The 12,597-nt window shown below is 36.9% G+C and overlaps 3 protein-coding genes across 5 annotated transcripts; 1 reads left to right on the forward strand and 2 right to left on the reverse strand.

Annotated features, from left to right (window-relative positions):
* The first annotated feature begins 1,555 nt into the window (after positions 1 to 1,555).
* Positions 1,556 to 4,854, forward strand: LOC125217889 (Transducin/WD40 repeat-like superfamily protein). Of its 2 annotated transcripts, none has more exons than XM_048119460.2 (5): positions 1,556 to 1,721; positions 1,825 to 1,986; positions 2,958 to 3,139; positions 3,265 to 3,460; positions 3,614 to 4,854. In XM_048119460.2, exons 2-5 carry the CDS (start codon positions 1,879 to 1,881, stop codon positions 4,634 to 4,636), a joined length of 1,509 nt encoding a protein of 502 aa, XP_047975417.1. In that variant the 5' UTR covers positions 1,556 to 1,721; positions 1,825 to 1,878; the 3' UTR covers positions 4,637 to 4,854. The 2 variants fall into 2 exon arrangements, with proteins under 2 accessions (XP_047975417.1, XP_047975416.1); XM_048119459.2 differs by having other exon boundaries at positions 1,860 to 1,986.
* Positions 4,855 to 4,993: 139 nt separating this feature from the next.
* On the reverse strand, positions 4,994 to 8,028 carry LOC125220546 (putative late blight resistance protein homolog R1A-10). Its single transcript, XM_048122707.2, has one exon. The coding sequence runs from the start codon at positions 7,946 to 7,948 to the stop codon at positions 5,327 to 5,329; it is 2,622 nt and encodes an 873-aa protein (XP_047978664.2). The 5' UTR covers positions 7,949 to 8,028; the 3' UTR covers positions 4,994 to 5,326.
* Positions 8,029 to 8,337: 309 nt separating this feature from the next.
* Positions 8,338 to 10,770, reverse strand: LOC125219553 (cineole synthase 1, chloroplastic-like). 2 transcript variants are annotated; one of them, XM_048121564.2, is made up of 7 exons: positions 10,540 to 10,770; positions 10,212 to 10,458; positions 9,739 to 10,126; positions 9,435 to 9,653; positions 9,217 to 9,355; positions 8,889 to 9,137; positions 8,338 to 8,811 (listed from the first exon to the last, which is right to left on the reverse strand). In XM_048121564.2, the coding sequence occupies exons 1-7, from the start codon at positions 10,768 to 10,770 to the stop codon at positions 8,521 to 8,523; spliced, it is 1,764 nt and encodes a 587-aa protein (XP_047977521.2). In that variant the 3' UTR covers positions 8,338 to 8,520. The 2 variants fall into 2 exon arrangements, with proteins under 2 accessions (XP_047977521.2, XP_088926388.1); XM_089070262.1 differs by lacking the exon at positions 10,540 to 10,770 and having other exon boundaries at positions 8,338 to 8,805; positions 10,212 to 10,441.
* Between the last annotated feature and the right edge of the window lie 1,827 nt (positions 10,771 to 12,597).

The following is a 12,597-nucleotide window of genomic DNA, read 5'->3' on the forward strand; positions in this document are numbered from 1 at the left end:
GTAGTGCTGTGTAAAAGGGATTGCTTCTTACAATAACTTTTTTTAAAATTATATCTCCCTCCTTTTTTTACTCTTTGAAACTCCATTTTCTTTCAGCAAATCTAGGATTTATTAAAGACGAGCTCTGGTGCTTGCACCCTCCCCATCCTTTGTAAATTGTAGTGGGCCTTATCTAGACTGATTTGGGCCGAGTTTTAAAATGCTTCAAATTGAGCTCGTTTCAATGGATAAGTCAGCCCTAACCCACTGTAGGGCTGGCCCTAGGTCTGCCCGTACTAGACCTAGGCTGAGCCAGTCCGACCACTTGATAAGCCTAGACCATCACTATACGAAAGAACGTGGTTCTCTTTATCCTCGAGAGTAAATTTAAAAAATGGTACCTGATTTTTTACTTTTGTACAAAAATATTTGATATTTTTTTATAGTATCGTTTTTGGTATCTAAAATTCACATTTTGAGTAACTGATGTTGATTTTGGTAACTCACAAAAATAACACTACATGATCACGTGCTGAAAATCAAATGTTTCATGTTTATTGAGACAGAGGAAGTAGTATTTATTTGAAATTAGGTTAATAGGCACCAGATGGTAATAATACAAATTTTGTATTCTTTCGTTTTTTGGTTATCCGATTGAGTAATACCTGAAAATTCAAAATAAAATCTATACTCTACATTATTGTTAAAATTTAAGAGGCAATATTTTTTTTGATCCACTAACTTTGTCAATATATCAATTTTGTTTCGTAACATTTGAAAATATCTTCTTAGATCCATCAACTTCGATTAAATATCATTTGAATTATTTTTTCATTGTTTCAAGCTTTTTTTTGGCGAAAATACGTTCAAGCCTTTGAAGAGTATTTCAGAATATCTACTATCTCTTTTTCATAAAAATATTGAGAGTATTTGACATTTTTTTTCTCTGTTTTAATTTATTGAGAAAGTGAGATTTCTCTGGTGAGATTGTTCTTGAAGAGAAAGCGAGATGATGTTTCCAGTGATTTGTGGGATTTCACCTTGAGATCTGTTGTTGTTCAGGTTTAAACATAGAGATTTAGAAGTTTTTGAATTGAATCAGGAATCGAACCATCAAAATTATATTTTCAAGATTTATCATCTTCAAAGACAACAAACTGCAGTTTCATCAATGCTTCATTCAAATTTGTTGCGACTCAAATCCAACTCCTCGAGAAAAACAATCTCGATAAAGAATTGGAGGTTTCTTTCCAGATAGATGTGATCAAGAGTTAATAATCTAAGCTTGGCAACAGAGTTCCATGAATTATGGAGAACGGAAGTATGATTATTGTGATATTCTGTCAATATTTTAATGAAGAAGAGAGTAAATCGACATAATTGTCATTTATAGTCTTGAGGATATTTTCGTTCAGAAAATGTTAGAAACAGTGATAAAGTTGATATTAAATCAAAGTTCATAGATCTCAAAATTATGTTCAAATGTCATGAATAAATGATAATTTGACTAGGTTCGCGGACCCAAAATAGATGTTCTCTCAAAATTTAAAACTAAATTTTAATTCAAATGGTGAAATGTGAAAAAAATTAAACTTCAAAATCAGTAATCAAACTTTGCAGCTATAAATAATTCACGAACGATCCCAACTGTTTTTTTTGTTTTCCGAATCCTTCGTCATCCAAACCCTCAAATTTGATTTCTAGTTGCCGTAGACGAAACCCTAAATCCCCAGTTATTCGATGTAATTCTTCGATTATCAGCTGAAATAACCTTCAGCAAATTTATGTTTCTGATTATTTGCTTTAATCTAGGTATTTTGTGTTTGATTATTTCTTCGTTTGTAGTTGATGGCGATTCGTCTCTTATATTTCTAAATCAGGGCACAAGGAGATGCTGCAATGGATGCAATAAAGCATGCTCTAAAAGCTCTGAGAAAGCGCCATTTAGTGGAAGAGGGGGCACATTCTCCTGCTTTTATTGCGCTATCTCGCCCAATTGTGTCTCAGGTTGTTTGAATTTGGTTCTTTTGGTTTCAATTTAGTGTTTATATAGTTGACTTTAGCATGACAAAGTTACTGTAGCCTTGGGAAATGTTGTTGAATTAGTGATTGCTAGTTCTGTTGTGGAAATGTTTTTGAATATGTGAACGTGGTTGATCTTGAGCTTACAGTGTGTTTAACCAGTCTTTTTGCTTAAAAAGGTTATCACCTTGTGTGAAAATAGGAGATTGCAAATTTAGTATTCTACTGGTGGCTATGTAGTATGCGAAGTTGCTAGCTGATACTGAGATACAAAGCAAAAGTACAAGAAATATGGGCATACTTCAACAGTTGATTAGTTTTTGTGGTGCATATCGACATCTTAAGATCCATTATCATGATTAAGCACTAGAAAACTGAGCTAGTTATAGCATAGGGCGAGATTTGGTTGGAGCTGATGCTAGGGATGTGCTGTAACAAGTTGTTGGTTCCACTAGCTAATTGGGGAAAGAATCTTGCTTATAATGGTCGGATTGAAGGAGTTGCAGACTTGCAGTATCAACTACATCAGGAAACATTGATGCATCAAGCATGCCAGTCTTGATTGGATCGTTCAACATGTGTAGCTTCTTGTAAGTTTGTCTGAGGAAGAGAGGAAATGACATATGGATAGCCTGATACTTGCTAGCTAGCATGATACCTTTCTGCTTGATATAAAATAATTTCTTGAATAAAGGAGTATGCTGATTTTAGCTGGTTGTGGTGATAGAGACCATTCAGTTCTTTGAATGAAGGAAGTGTTTAAAATTTGGTTAGACAATGTAGGGCCATCACTTTTCCTATTTCCTTTTGGTGAATGTTTTAATTATTTGACTATTGCTCAACTTCGTTTAATTTTTTTTTTTCTCTTTGAGCTGTTTTGGTTGGTTTCACCTCTGTAACCATTTCTTCATTTTTATCTATTGATTTAACTGTATTAACAATGCTATCGGTAAAAGGGGTCGGAGTGGAAAGAGAAAGCTGAAAATCTTGAATTGGAGCTCCAACAATGTTACAAAGCTCAGTCTAGATTATCTGAACAACTTGTGGTGGAAGTGGCCGAATCCAGAACTTCAAAAGCATTAATGCAAGAGAAAGAAACTATGATATCCGAGTTGCAAAATGAGCTTAGTCAAGCAAGGTGTCATCTTTGAATCTGTCTCCTCTCCTCCTGTCTCTCCTACATCAGTAGATCCTCCACCATGTAGAGATGGATCATGGTAACCCTTTCATCAGTGAGCTTAACTCTAGTGCTATAATTTGCAGGGATGAATGCTCCCGTTTAGCTGCACTGTTGGAGGAAAAGACTAAGGCTCTGGACTTGTTGATAGGTGAGCACCAAGAAGTTAAAGCTCAACTTGAGGCGACCATTCTGAGAGCTGACAATGCAGAAGCAGAAAACAAAATGCTAATTGACCGTTGGATGTTGGAAAAAATGAAGGATGCTGAGCGTCTAAATGAGGTAGCTTAATAATTAATGAAGTTCTCTTTTGGTATACAAATTAATAGAGCTCCCCCCTTTTATTTTAATTGTCACTCATTTTGTAATATTATATAATTTTCATGTATGAGTGTTTATACCTGTTATTGTTGATAATGAATGCTTCCTTAATAGGCAAATGCTCTTTATGAAGATATGGTGAATCGTCTCAAGGGAACCAGCATGGAAAATCTCGCCCACCAACAAGTTGATGGCGTAGTCCGCCGATGTGAAGAGGGTGCGGAGTATTATGTCGAGTCAACCGTCCCCTCTACATGCAGGCAAAGGATCCCTGCTCATGACGGTGGCTGCGCCTCCATATTGTTCGAGCATAACTCCTCTAGATTGGTCAGTGGAGGACAAGACAAAGCAGTTAAAATGTGGGATACAAACACTGGATCATCGACTCGCACACTTTATGGTTGTCTGGGCACAGTTTTTGATCTCTGCATTACCCACGACAACAAATCGATTATTGCAGCCAGCAGTGCAAATACTTTGTATGTATGGGACGTAAGCTCAGGTCGTGTACGACATACCCTTACTGGTCACACGGACAAAGTCAGTGCCGTGGATGTCAGCAAGGTGTCTAACCGCAATGTTGTCAGTGCGGCTTATGATCGAACCATTAAAGTTTGGGATCTTCAGAAAGGCTACTGCGTCAACACTCTTCTATGCTACAGCAACTGCAATGCTCTCTGTTTTAGTATGGATGGGCAGACCATTTGCTCCGGCCATGTAAATGGGAATCTCCGACTATGGGATATTCAGACAGGGAAACTTCTCAGTGAGATCGCAGCACATTCCTCTTCTGCAGTAACATCATTATCACTGTCCAGAAACGGGAATATGTTGCTGTCGAGTGGAAGGGACAACTTGCACAATCTATTCGACATGCGGACTCTCGAAATCTGTGCAAATTTGAGAGGGAATGGGAGAGTGGCATCTAACTGGAGTAGGTCTTGTTTGAGTCCTGACGACAGTTATGTCGCTGCTGGATCTGATGATGGGTCCGTGGAAATCTGGTCTGTTGGGAACGCCAAAATAGTGAGCACGCTGAAGGAGCATACATCTCCTGTGTTGAGCTGCGCGTGGAGTGAGCTCGGTAAGCCTTTGGCAACTTGTGATAAGAATGGCAACATTTGCATTTGGTCTTGATGTGGTAGCGGCTGTAGGTTTCTCTTGATCACAGTATAGAAAAAAGAAACAAAAAATGACACCAAAAAAGTATAATTATAGAATTTCCGCTGGAGAATCTTGTTATTATTTGTTCATTTAGGAAGTAAGTTTGGTTTAAAGATTAGTTCATGCTAGCTACTGGGAGATGTACATATTACTTGTTGATATTTTGTGAATGCTTATGTTTCCTTCATCAATGTTTGAAGTTCAGTATGAAGAAAAAAATTGTCCAAGAATTGTTCATTATTTATTCATTTAGATAGTGCTCAAGTTAATATACTACTCCTACAGTCCTACTACCTTTAAAAGAGTTTAAAGAGCTTCATCTGCTCCAAGTTTGTATATACTCAACAGAATTCTAATTAAACAAACTACAAAGCCCAAGCATCGAAAACTCCTTACTGTCAACATAAACAATAGCACCATATTCTAGATTTCTCATTGTCAACAAAAAAACGAAACAAACTTATTGACAAAATGAAATTTGAATCTGGGAATCATTCACTCCACTTTGCCTTGACTGCTATCTTGTGGCTGCGATCTGTATTATAAAGCTAGATACATCACAACGAAGAAGTTAGAAGACTTAACCGTAGTTTGTGTCCCAAACTTATAGCGTTTTCCAGAACTGTGAGCCGTGTTGAAAATCACCCTAGCTTGTTCTTGTCGTCATTTCCACGAATAATTGGCCTTAACCCTTTCGGTACCATACTTTTGCTCTGCACAAATCTCAACTAAGGGGTTGCAGTCTATAAGTTCAATAACTATATAAGGCGATAGTAGAGCTTCCATATCAGATTCAAATAGGGGGATCTCTTCTATATTGTAGCAGTTTTTCATAGTCAGGCACCTAAGCCTTGGGAAGCTTCCATCACATGCTGTCCATTGCACAAGATCTGTATCTTCAAGGAAGAGATATTTAAGATTTGAAAATCCTCTTTCTTTCGCTTCCCACTTCTCCCCTTGAAAGGCATAGTTCTGTAATTTGAGCACTGCAAGAAACGGCAATCCACCAACCTTGCTCATCTCTTCCCATGGATATCCAGAGCCGCTCAAACTCAACTTCTTAAGACTCCTTACGGAAACCGGGAGAGGCGGAGGCGGGACTATAGGCTCATACAACACTTCAGGGGGCACAATAACACACTGGATCGATTTTAGTTCTTGGAGACACGAGATATGATCAAACAAGCTCCAGGTTTGAGTATAGTCGGGTGCTAACTCAATTTGAAGCCTCAGTTTTCTCAAATCTGGAATACATTCAAGAACCTCCTTTCCACAACTATGAGCACCAACATCTAAAAGCCTTCTGAGTCTGGGTAAGACTGCGCCAGGAATAGGATTAGGTAGGTTTCTTCCAATGACTTCAAGATGCTCCAACTCTTGCATATCCCATATCTCTACAGGAAAATACGACTCGTCTACGGTCCATTTGATGCTCAGGTGTCGATGAACAATGAGATAGCTAAGTTTCCAAAGTCTTGATATGGAAGGAGGGAGGTTTGCATCACAAGTGAGGCCTAGATAAGTTAACTGAATTAGCTTCACTACCTCATGCGGGAACTCATAGAAACGGATTGTAAGAGCATCGAGCACCCTAAGCAGCTTCCAATCTAAGCATATTGGCACTTGATATTTATGATACGGTCCCATACATAGAACAGAACGCACAGTTGATACTGATGCCAACAAGTCATGGACCTCTTTGATGGCGAACAAGACATTGTTGTGGATGGAAAAACGACGTTGTTTTTCCACACATTCAATCGAACAATCAGCGTAACTACTCAAGACACAGAAGAACTTGTTGCTCTCAGCTTCTCTTCTACACATATACCAATAGGCAGGATGGAGGCGGAAAGCATGAGCTCGGGCTCTGACCAAGCATATTTGGCAAACCAAAACCAGATTATAGGAAGCAAATTTGTCAATCGCGTGATTACCAGAATGTTCTAGAATCCCCTCTGCTGCCCACAGTGTGACGATCCTAGAGCGCCGAACTACATGATTCTGAGTAAATGCTGCTATATAAAGAAAACACAGCTTCAAATACTGACGCATGAACTGATAACTTTGTAGCAATATATCCGATAATTGTTCACAAGCATCCTCAAAGACTGAATTCTTCTTCTCCACTACCTCGTTCCAGAACTCTAGATTGTTCTTGTCTCCAGACAAGAGTTTAGCAGCTACAACGAGGATCAAAAGAGGAAGACCTTCACAATTCTTAGCAATCTTCTTCCCAGCTTTCATGAACCGATATGGAAACTCTTCCTCACCAAAGACCTTCCACTTGAGAAGATCCCAACTCTCCTCTTCATCAAGAAAAGGCATTGTGAAAGAATAGCCATTTCTTACACCGGGTTCAACGGTTCGAGTTTTCCTGCTAATGACCAAGATTCGACTCCCATTATCCTCATTTGGCAGTGCACATTTAAGACCAAGGAAGAAACCGAGGTCCCAAGTATCATCTAGCATGATGAGATATCTTCTACCACTCAAAATTCTCTTCAAATACTCTTCAAAATCCTCACTTTCTCCGGTGATCATTTCATCGCCATCAAGGTGTACTTGAGCTACAATAGCTCGCAAGATTTCCTCTAACTTATACTGTCTTCCCACAATAACAAATGCCAGACATTCAAAGTTTTCTTTGATTAAAGGATCGTGAATAAGCTTTTTAGCAAGAGTAGTCTTACCAATACCCGCCATGCCACTGATGCATATGGAAGTTCGTTTACTCGCATTTGCAATTAGCAGGTTTCTGATTTTGAGAAAGAAATCAGATAATCCAACCATTTCGCACTCGTTTCCACTGGAATCAATCCCTAGTGAAGCAGCAACAGCAGCAGCAGAAGCAGAAGCAGAAGCAGAATCTTCTTCTCCTTCTTCAGTTGATGGCTTGTGTAATTCCTGAACGTATTCCTCTTCCATTTTGTCAGCTGTTTCTGCAAAGCAATTGATATTTTCATTCAATTCTTCGATGGTGAGAGAGAGAGTGGGCGGGCAGCGGTCGTAGCATTGAGATTGCAAATGAATCTGAGCTGAAATGTGGAATTCAATAGCATCTTCTAATCTGCGCGCTTCGTCTCTGATTCGCGCTTCCGAAGCCTTGACTCCTCTGCTGTTGTTTCTGATTTCGTCGAATTGTCTGAGTGTTGCTTGTAGCGATTTGACGCGATCCAATGCGAAGTCTAGGGTTTGTGAAGTGGAAGAGGCGAATGAAATGCGATTGGAATTTAGGAGGTGGTCGATGGTGTAGAGAAGAGAATTCACGGCAGCATAAGCCATGTCAGCAGCCGGAGATGGATGAATTAAGAGAAGTGAAACCAAAACCAGAGATTGTCTTGTTCAGCTGCACCAGTCGAGAATCCAGATGAAGAAGAGGAGAGAGAGAGAGAGAATGCTGATCAAGTGAAAGAGAAACAGAGCGCCAAAGCAGAAAGAAAAAAGTAGTCAACAACGTGGACTTTACACGTCACCCTCATGTGTGATTGCATTTCGGTCCGTGTCATGTCCGGGTTGTGTTCAGGTAACAAATCGGATTTATTTTTTAAATGAGAAATTTTTAATGGATCGGGTTTAAATTAAATCTTATCGGGTATCAGGTTGATTTCCAACCCGCACGATTTGCTAGTCCTAAATTAACGCATATATAAGAATTGCTACTAGTATTATTAACTTTATATATATAAGCCATTGACCATGGTGTAGTACAAAGAAAAATACATAATACATCAACTGATAATGCAACAAGATCATTGTAAGTATAACTAAAATATACTAGTACAGATTCATATTAAGTCTCAAACAACTTTCCTGAATAATCCTTGGCTTGCCAAGCAAATGCAGTATCTGATTTGCTATTCATAAGGTTCGAACAACAAGCTTCTAAGCTGTTTGTTAACGAATGAGTGTTGCATTCCGAATCCATCAGATTCCTTCTGGTATATAAACTGTGCCATTCTGCTGAGATTAGCACAAACTTCTGCAAAATATACTGAAAATGGAGAATCCATCATTTCCTTATTCATCGTCTTCCATGTCTGCTCTATTACTGATTGAACATGCTTTCGCGCCTCTTCTTCCGAAGCATTGTTCTCATTCATGTAACACTGAACTGATTTTGGGACGTCGCCTCTCTCCACCTCATCCTATATTAACAAAACCTCATATTAATTATAAGTAATTCACAATTCAAAATTTATGTATATTGTATAATGTCACTTACCAGTGATGTTCCCATATCGTCAGCGAGCCTTAGAATCGTACATGATGCACGAACAATATCATGGTATTTATGCACGCTCTCGGCAGCCTCCTCATCTATCCAATCTGTTAATTGGAAAAAAAGATGGGATAGAATGGGGACACCTCCAATTGATATCCAAGCATTGTTGATGTATTCTTCCAAGCTAGGTTTATGCCCCTTGTGGTACCAATTTGCCTCTATCAAATATGTCTCGACCAAATCAACCCACTGCAAAAAATTACTTCATCAATATTATCCTAATTAATAAATGTAGTAAGAATATACAAAAGGCTATTATTATTGTTACCGTTTTCCGCATAAAGGGGATGGAGTTGAAGCCTTTATCCTTGAGAGTGTAGTATCCCATCTCATTCACAAAGTTGTATAGTGCAAGATAACATACTTTCATGTAAGGGGGCAGTTGGTCAATTGATTCAATATCCCATCTGATCAAAATATATACACAATTAATATATAGTACTATAATGAATAAAATTGTATGATTATTGTTGTAATTAAACTAACCTTCGAATAGCTTCTGTGAATAGTTCGAGCTCTTCAAGAGTGCCATAAATATCATAGATATCATCTATAGTCGTAACAAGAGCATTTATTTTGGTGAGCATTATTCTTTCAAATCCATGTTCACGACGTTCAACCACTCCGGTCGTCCAATAGTAGCATTCTACTATTCTATCTCTAATGAATGGAAGCTCTTGAACAAGCCCAGTATTCTCCCACCATCTTTTCATAATTAACACACATGAAGAATAAGTATTATTTCAATCTAGAAAAATTGAATTGATTATGAATATAGTACTTTGTTTACCTAGAGGTCTCTTTGAGTTCTTGTAGAAATTGTGCTTGAACATTGTTGATGTCCAATATGGCTAGCTCTAGCACAATCGGATTCATGTCTTGTCTCTTCTTGTAAGCATTGATGAACGATTTTGCATTTGGCATTTGAACCATCCAGCGAGAAGGGAACTCCAACGCAGCTTCAACGGATGATAAGAGATTAATGTCATCAGCAATTTCATGATCAACTACTATTTTCTCCAGATATTTAGTAGCAAATTCTCTTGCTAGTTGGAGTGTCTCTTCGCCATGTTGTGATAAGAACGAAGCTTCGTAGAGTTGTAACACTCCTTTGGTATCCTCACATAGGCTTGGCTCAAAATCAGTACCTTTGTCATTCTTGAAACAATCAAACACTTCTGCATTCATATTTCACTTAATTAGTTTCATCATCAACATTAATATATAAAATCTTGCAAGAATGGATTGTGAAAGAAGGCAGACCTTGAGAGACGATGAAGCCGTATTCTCTGAGGAGTCTGAATCTGAGAGCTGTGGAGTACAAATCCTTCTCATCTTTCTCATTCGTGTTCAAATATTCTGAGTTTAATATTTGAACGATTTCGTGACGAAAATGACAAGAAATACCCAATTTTTGCAAGTCATCAATCAGCTCCAAACGCTGTTCCCGTTGAAGCAACATCTTCACTTGCTCAATCAGAGTCGCCCCCATTTCTAGCTGCTTTTCTTCCTACAAGAATTTATATAATGAGATGTAATTAATATAATATGTCATACTTAATTATATATACTAATGGGAATCAATTATTACCTTGTTACACGCAAAGTCGAACGATTGAATAGAGTTGAAGTCCCAAAGACTAGGCTGGTAGCCACCTGTTCGTCGTTCAGTTTGGATCATAGTACCCAATTGCAACGAGCAACGGGCCAGCTGGTTTCTGCGAGAAGTGGCAGTGACTGCAGTAGTGAAACAATGTCGTTTTGAAGATGCGATAAAATGAGTGTTGCTAAGAATCGCAGATTGCAATGTGATACTAGACATCTTCTCGTTAATATATTGATTGGTATTCAGTTTGTTATTTTAATCTTTTGTGTTATCTTGTATGTATTTATAGTAGGTGCAAGTTATTGTTTTACTCCCTTATTTAATTAAATCATTATTGTAATAGTAGTGTGTAATACTACTACTTGTTTATCGCTTTTACGCACACCATATTAACAAACAGTAATTGAATTATGCTTAACATCAATTTCAACCCGTTAACCACGTGAAAAAGGTCCACGATAAGCCACCGGTCAATTTGTAAATTTTTTACTATTATTTTGTTTTGGACATCAATTCCTCATGATTTGCATGTTTTTAAACGCCCGTAAGGAACCATATTTTAAATACTAGGAAGAAGTAAGTGATGATAACGAAGTTAGTAGTACTATATTATTATCATGATTGCCCACACCCATATATTTTTGAAAAAGGTAACAAAAATAAAAACTAAAATACTTTTTTTTATAAAGTTAATTTTATAAAATAAAAAATTTAAAACTATATTTTTTTAATTATTTAATAGATTATGAAAAGTAATAACTGACTGTACCCGTTTCGGTGATAGACACTAGACAGTAATGGAATGTGCATTCATCAAATTAAGATTATTTGTGAATTATTGTTGGAATGTGGGGCACTGAATTGGACGCATTGAGGCAATGATTTTGACCCATAGAGCATGTCACTCATTAATGGAGTCGTTTTCTCGATTAACTATTGTAAATTGAAGTTTGTTTGTTTTAAATTGAAGATTATTATAATTCCAAGCAGGATAACAGCTACCAATCAAGAGTAAGGGCCGGTTGCGATTGAAATGTCCTTAGCCAAAAATACATACATAGTATTAGCACGACTTAATTCATTAAACTAGATGTAGCCTTCCAGATAAATGGAAAGGGTATATTATGTTTATACCTTCTCAAAAAGTGCAATATATTTTTCTAAAAACTCTAAGGGGAGAAGGTAAATAAAAAGAGTATATTATGTTTATACCTTCTCAAAAAGTGCAATATACTTTTCTAAAAATCAATCAATTCCAAGGATAAAAGGTATATAGAAAGGTATATCATTTTAAAAAAATAAAATAATAGTATAAAAGCATTAAAAAAACATAAAATGTAATACCTTCTCAAATACCTTCCCTCTTGGAGAATGTTTTTTTATGAAAAGAAGGTAAATGTGGTGGTTATATGATTTTACCTCTCCATTGATGGAGAGGTAAAGATACCTCTTCAAAATGGGAAAAAGTATAATACCTTCTCAAATACCTCTCCCATTGGAAAATGATTTTTTATGAAGAAAAGGTAAATATGATAGTTATATTAGTTTACCTCTCCATTTACCTCTCCCCTTGGAGATGCTCTAATAAGAGTCTTATTTCACTTATATCAGTAATTAAGTCTCATATTCCACCAACTTATTTCACTCATTAATATATAATATAATATATATTAGCAGAATTCACGTTCCATTAACTTATTCAATCCTTTTTTCTTTGCATTTCTTAAAACAATGCCCAAACTAATTAGAACTCTTATAGAAGGACATACGATTTTAATTATACATTGCTTTAAGTTATACCGTGCAAGATTTACTTAATCCAATGAACCCAATATCTTGGGAATCGTGATTAATGTACATAATTGTGCACTGAGAAAGTTCAGTTTAATAATATCTTGAAGAAGTGTTTAGGAATTTTTATTTTCAGAAACTCAGTCGATTATAATGAATTTCTAAAAATGTTGATTGGTCAAAGTTAATAACATACTTAAATTAGTTAATGAATATTCCCTAAAGCTAATAGTACTTGTAATTTGGTTTTGG

This window comes from Salvia hispanica, chromosome 1 (assembly GCF_029641045.1).
Source record: "Salvia hispanica isolate PSC_SH4W2 chromosome 1, Shi_PSC_v1, whole genome shotgun sequence".
Classification (NCBI taxonomy): Eukaryota; Viridiplantae; Streptophyta; class Magnoliopsida; order Lamiales; family Lamiaceae; genus Salvia; species Salvia hispanica.